General features: G+C 42.4%; 1 protein-coding gene across 2 annotated transcripts in view; it reads left to right on the top strand.

Annotated features, from left to right (window-relative positions):
• Positions 1 to 6283, top strand: part of LOC110441274 (pyridoxal 5'-phosphate synthase subunit SNZERR-like) — a 14702-nt gene extending 8419 nt beyond the window's left edge. For both annotated transcript variants that reach the window (XM_021484384.1, XM_021484382.1), the window contains exons 3-7: positions 499 to 599; positions 742 to 943; positions 1829 to 1975; positions 4353 to 4535; positions 5224 to 6283. In XM_021484384.1, coding sequence (XP_021340059.1) covers positions 499 to 599; positions 742 to 943; positions 1829 to 1975; positions 4353 to 4535; positions 5224 to 5528 — 938 coding nt within the window. In that variant the 3' untranslated portion in view covers positions 5529 to 6283. The remainder of the gene's footprint in view (positions 1 to 498; positions 600 to 741; positions 944 to 1828; positions 1976 to 4352; positions 4536 to 5223) is intronic.
• The last annotated feature ends 313 nt before the right edge of the window (positions 6284 to 6596 follow it).

Here is a 6596-nt window from a genome sequence, read left to right as displayed (position 1 = left end):
GTGGGGGGTGTAGGGGTATGGAGTGGGCGGTGTAGGGGTATGATGTGGGCGGTGTAGGGGTATGATGCGGGCGGTGTAGGGGTATGGAGTGGGGGGTGTAGGGGTATGGAGTGGGGGGTGTAGGGGTATGATGCGGAAGGTGTAGGGGTATGATGCGGGGAGTGTAGGGGTATGATGTGGGCGGTGTAGGGGTATGATGCGGGCGGTGTAGGGGTATGGAGTGGGGGGTGTAGGGGTATGGAGTGGGGGGTGTAGGGGTATGGAGTGGGAGGTGTAGGGGTATGGATCGGGGGGTGTAGGGGTATGATGCGGGGGGTGTAGGGAACCGAACAGCAATTGTAGACAAAAGGATACGGATGATAGAGTAATGCTTCCACACTACTCCATAAAGTTAAATGGCGCTAAATATTTCAACTTGTGATGAGTCAAAATTAACTGATAAATGGCTGTATCGTTACAATAAGGTTTACTAGCGATGTAATAAACTTTTGTTTCCAGGGACATTCAAGGTGAAGGCTGGCCTGGCTCAAATGGCAAAAGGAGGCATCATTATGGACGTGACAACTGCAGAGGAGGCCCGAATAGCTGAGGAGGCTGGAGTAAGTACAAGAACTTCAATCTGAATGTCTTATTTTTGTGGCAGTCACATGTTTTTTTTAATTTAAAACCCCCCCAGAAATATTTGGACTTGGAGTATGTTGAAAATATCTCAATACATTGTATTCAACAATATGATTTCAGGCATGCGCAGTCATGGCACTTGAACGTGTGCCGGCTGATATTCGAAGAGAGGGGGGCGTAGCTAGAATGACAGATCCAAAGAAAATAAAGGGAATAATAGCCGCGGTGACCATTCCTGTGATGGCTAAATCAAGGATCGGCCATTTTGCAGAGGCTCAGATTCTGCAAGCCCTCGGAGTGGACATGGTGGACGAATCAGAAGGTAAATGACTGGTAGTTTGTCTTCAACATTAGTCCTACCTAAACACAATACAGTACACATACATATACTTACAATAAGTTGGAGTAAGGAAGCTCAGACATTAGTAGTTCTGGACTTCAAATATGTACATCGCAAAGAACGAAACTAACATATATGTACAAGCATTTATCCTGTTAAATTTATGTTACCCTGTATTTCTTCTTTACTAAAACAAAGATAATTAAAGTTTTACTGGTCTTTTAGGGACTTCAAACAGTTTGAAATCATACTCAGTAATGATGTATGAAAGTATTAACATATATCACATAAACAAGTACCCTGAATGTAGCACAGTGGATAAGCTCCCTGATTTATCATCAAAAGGCCTGTGGATCAAACTCAATGGTATAGGGATTTTTTTATGAAAAATAAAATTTCAAGAAAGATATTTCTTACTTAAAGAACTCTTTGCTCCAAGTCATGAAAATACCAAATAAATAGGAAATACAACATAAAACACCAGGGCCCGTATTCATGAAACCGTTCTCATGCTCAAGCATGAATTCTGTGCTCAAGCCAGCTTTCTTGTAACCCACCTAAATCATGTCAACCATCAAAATGTCAAATTTAAATATTGAAAACAGTATTCGGCTTTTAGTTTATTCAATTTTTGTCCAAAACTTTAACAAAATGAGATTTTTTAAATAATTTATAACTGGAACAAGAAATTAGACTTTATCACAAAATCCAGGCATGAGCATGAGAACGGTTTCATGAATACGGGCCCAGGACTCCCGACATTAACTAGCCTACATGTGCAATGCTGCAGGTTGTTAAAACTTTACTTCATTTTCGCACTTTTATCTGTGTAATGGTAAAACTAAACTAGTACTTGTATTGTTGCAGTTTTAACGCCAGCTGATGAGGTTAATCACATTGATAAACATCAGTTTGAGGTCCCATTTGTGTGTGGAGCGCGTGACCTGGGTGAAGCGTTGCGCAGAATCTCTGAGGGTGCCGCCATGATCCGGACAAAAGGAGAAGCCGGCACTGGTATGAATCTTAAATTAAAGATTAATTATACTATTCTGCAACAGTACACTGTAATGGTGGTGACAAAAAAAAGACATGTTCAGATAAGAGGATAATTGCAGGGACATTCATAGCAATAGAATCAGATAAATTCTATTTTGTATGTAGATCTTTACTTAGAACCATTACGTATTATGGTATATGTTTTATAGAGTTGAAAAGGTGACATTAATATTGGCCTCACACCCTCAACCTTATAAACCCATGAACCTTAATCCCTTGCCCCTAAACAGGAGACTCATTGACATCACTCCCTCACCCCTTAACAGGAGACTCATTGACATCATGCTCTCACCCCTAAACACGAGACTCATTGACATCATGCCCTCACCCCTTAACAGGAGACTTATTGACATCATGCCCTCACCCCTTAACAGTAGACTCATTGACATCACTCACTCACCCCTAAACAGGAGACTCATTGACATCATGCTCTCACCCCTTAACAGGAGACTTATTGACATCATGCTCTCACCCCTAAACAGGAGACTCATTGACATTATGCCCTCACCCCTAAACAGGAGACTCATTGACATCATGTCCACACCCCTTAACAGGAGACTTATTGACATCATGCCCTCACCCCTAAATAGGAGACTCATTGACATCATGCCCTCACCCCTTAACATGAGACTTATTGACATCATGCCCTCACCCCTAAACAGGAGACTCATTGACATCACTCCCTCACCCCTTAACAGGAGACTTATTGACATCATGCCCTCACCCCTTTACAGGAGACTTATTGACAGCATGCCCTCACCCCTAAACAGGAGACTCATTGACATCACTCCCTCACCCCTTAACAGGAGACTTATTGACATCATGCTTTCACTACTAAACAGGAGACTCATTGACATCATTCTCTCACCCCTAAACACGAGACTCATTGACATCACTCCCTCACCCCTAAACAGGAGACTCATTGACATCACTCCCTCACCCCTTAACAGGAGATGCATTGACATAATGCTCTCACCCCTAAACAGGAGACTCATTGATTTCATGCCCTCACACCTTAACAGGAGACTCATTGACATCATGCCCTCAACCTTTAACAGGAGACTCATTGACATCATGCTTTCACTACTAAACAGGAGACTCATTGACATCACTCCCTCAACCTTTAACAGGAGACTCATTGACATCATGCTATCACCCCTAAACAGGAGTCTCATTGACATCACTCCCTCACCCCTAAACAGGAGACTTATTGATATCATGCTCTCACCCCTTAACAGGAGAATCATTGACATCATGCTCTCATCCCTAAACAGGAGACTCATTGACATCACTCCCTCGCCCCGAAACAGGAGAATCATTGACATCATGCTCTCACCCCTAAACAGGAGACTTATTAACATCACTCCCTCACCCCTTTACAGGAGACTTATTGACATCATGCTTTCACTACTAAACAGGAGACTTATTGACATCATGCCCTCACCCCTAAACAGGAGACTCATTGACATCATGCTCTCCCCCCTAAACAGGAGACTCATTGACATCATGCTCTCACCCCTTAACAGTAGACTCATTGACATCATGCTTTCACTACTAAACAGGAGACTTATTGACATCATGCTTTCACTACTAAACAGGAGACTCATTGACATCATGCCCTCACCCCTAAACAGGAGACTCATTGACATCATGCTCTCACCCCTAAACAGGAGACTCATTGACATCATGCTATCACCCCTTAACAGGAGAATCATTGACATCATGCCCTCACCCCTTAACAGGAGACTTATTGACATCATGCTCTCACCCCTAAACAGGAGACTCATTGACATCACTCCCTCGCCCCTAAACAGGAGACTCATTGACATCATGCCCTCACCCCTAAACAGGAGACTCATTGACATCACTCCCTCACCCCTAAACAGGAGACTCATTGACATCATGCCCTCACCCCTAAACAGGAGACTCATTGACATCACTCCCTCACCCCTAAACAGGAGACTCATTGACATCACTCCCTCACCCCTAAACAGGAGACTTAGTGATATCATGCTCTCACCCCTAAACAGGAGACTCATTGACATCACTCCCTCACCCCTAAACAGGAGACTCATTGACATCACTCCCTCACCCGTAAACAGGAGACTCATTGACATCATGCCCTCACCCCTTATATGCTAAAATGAAACAATTAAGTAATAGGAATATGCATGACTGTAATTACATATGAAAAATTAAAATTTGTCAGTTTATTTTTCAGGAAAATGTTTTTAGCGAACCTGCCCAAAAGAGGCATATGTCAACTTTTCCTTTAAAACTAGCCCCATCAATTCTTGTTTTATCTTGATATATCAGCCATTTTAATCTTTGGAAGGTGACGTTTCTGAAGCTGTTAAACATGCCAGAACAATCAACAAACAGATCAAGATTGCGTGTGCATTGGATTCCACAGAACTCTACAACTACGCCAAAGAACTCTGCGTGCCACACGAGCTGCTCAAAAAGACGACAGAGTTGGGGAGACTTCCAGTTGTCAATTTCGCTGCAGGGGGCCTAGGTATAAGTTTGGTTTAGTCACAGATGGTAGAACCTGGTATCTCACCACAACCACCCCCCCCCCACCCCACGTACAATCTCTATACACTGTAGAATCTTCTTCACAAGTAGATACTAGTATTTAATACTGTAGAATATTGTTTCGGAGGAGCTTGAACCTCACTGGAGTGTCCCTGGTATATCCCTGTAAACCAGACTGGTATCATACAGTCAAACCCTATTATCTGATATCACTGGAACAGTGGTCTTTTACATTTATCACATTTACTTCAGATTTACTTCCGAAAAATGAAAAGAAGGATGTTTTTCCCCAATTCCCACTTAGCTAAATGTCAAAGTCTGACTGTATGACCTATTGCATATTAGTTGCATTGCCTTTTTGATCTGAATAAATATCAGTCAACAGTTGACTGTAAACATCAGTATATGTAGATGATACTGGGAGAGTAAAGTGTTGTAATACTACAACATTAACATATGAGGTAAACTTTCTCACATCTTATTTCCTTTCCAATTTTCTTGAAAATATTAAAAATGAAATGTTGACAAAACCTACCAGTCTGCAGATATTTCACATAACTTCAATTCTTGGACATCGTTTCTATGTACTTTTTTTCATTTAGAGTAAACTGATTGGATTGTTTTCCATGTACATTTTCCTCATGTCTTGTATCTGTTTTCTGTTGTAGCAACTCCTGCTGATGTTTCCCTGCTGATGCAGCTAGGCGTGGATGGTGTGTTTGTAGGGTCAGGAATCTTCAAAAGTTCGAATCCCACAAAACGGGCACTCGCCATGGCTCAAGCTGTGACGCACTACAAAGACCCCAAGATACTGGCAGAGCTGAGCTCGGACCTTGGTGAAGCTATGTTTGGTGTTCCCCATGGAGATCAATCCGCTGACAAGTGGGCTAAAACAAAGAACACTGCTGGAGCAGAGAAAATGAAAATCTGGGATGCCACACTTGGCGATCCAGCTAAGTCTAAGGCACAGTGATGACACCAGTGTCTCCCCTTTCCCATAGGGCTGTGTGTTGTTTTCTGTAACTTGTGACATCACTGGAGCTTTGCTGTATAGATGGGGTTACCAGTGCTGTAACTTGTGACATCACTGGAGCTTTGCTGTATAGATGGGATTACAAGTGCTGTAACTTGTGACATCACTGGAGCTTTGTTGTTTAGATGGGGTTACCAGTGCTGTAACTTGTGACACCACTGGAGCTTTGTTGTATAGATGGGGTTACCAGTGCTGTAACTTGTGGCATCACTGGAGCTTTGTTGTATAGATGGGATAACCAGTGCTGTAACTTGTGACATCACTGGAGCTTTGCTGTATAGATAGGGTAACCAGTGCTGTAACTCATGACATCACTGGAGCTTTATTGTATAGATGGGGTTACCAGTGCTGTAACTTGTGGCATCACTGGAGCTTTGCTGTATAGATGGGGTTACCAGTGCTGTAACTTGTGACATCACTAGGCTTTGCTGTATAAATGGGATAACCAGTGCTGTAGCTCGTGACATCACTGGAGCTTTGCTGTATAGATGGGATTACCAGTGCTGTAACTCGTGACATCACTGGAGCTTTGTTGTATAGATGGGGTAACCAGTGCTGTAACTCGTGACATCACTGGAGCTTTGCTGTATAGATGGGATTACCAGTGCTGTAACTTGTGGCATCACTGGAGCTTTGCTGTATAGATGGGGTTACCAGTGCTGAAACTTGTGACATCACTAGGCTTTGCTGTATAAATGGGATAACCAGTGCTGTAGCTCGTGACATCACTGGAGCTTTGTTGTATAGATGGGGTTACCAGTGCTGTAACTCCATACAGCAGTTACTTGTATTATGGTCTGTCAAAAGGCAAGTTTACAGGTTTTTTTCATTTCAGCCACCTTAATTATTGCTTATTTTGACATTTTAAGTAACAATTTAGGTCAGTTTGTCAAGATCGGCACTCACCATTTACATGTTTGTGTATCATAGCATTGATGTGCAATTAACAAATATAAATATTAGAGTTTTTTCCTTGACTATGTTCATCATGTACTTTGTTATCTGGCA

The sequence above is a fragment of the Mizuhopecten yessoensis genome, unplaced genomic scaffold (genome assembly GCF_002113885.1).
Source record: "Mizuhopecten yessoensis strain PY_sf001 unplaced genomic scaffold, ASM211388v2 scaffold715815, whole genome shotgun sequence".
In the NCBI taxonomy this organism is placed as follows: Eukaryota; Metazoa; Mollusca; class Bivalvia; order Pectinida; family Pectinidae; genus Mizuhopecten; species Mizuhopecten yessoensis.
This window is presented reverse-complemented; position numbering and strand designations above follow the sequence as displayed.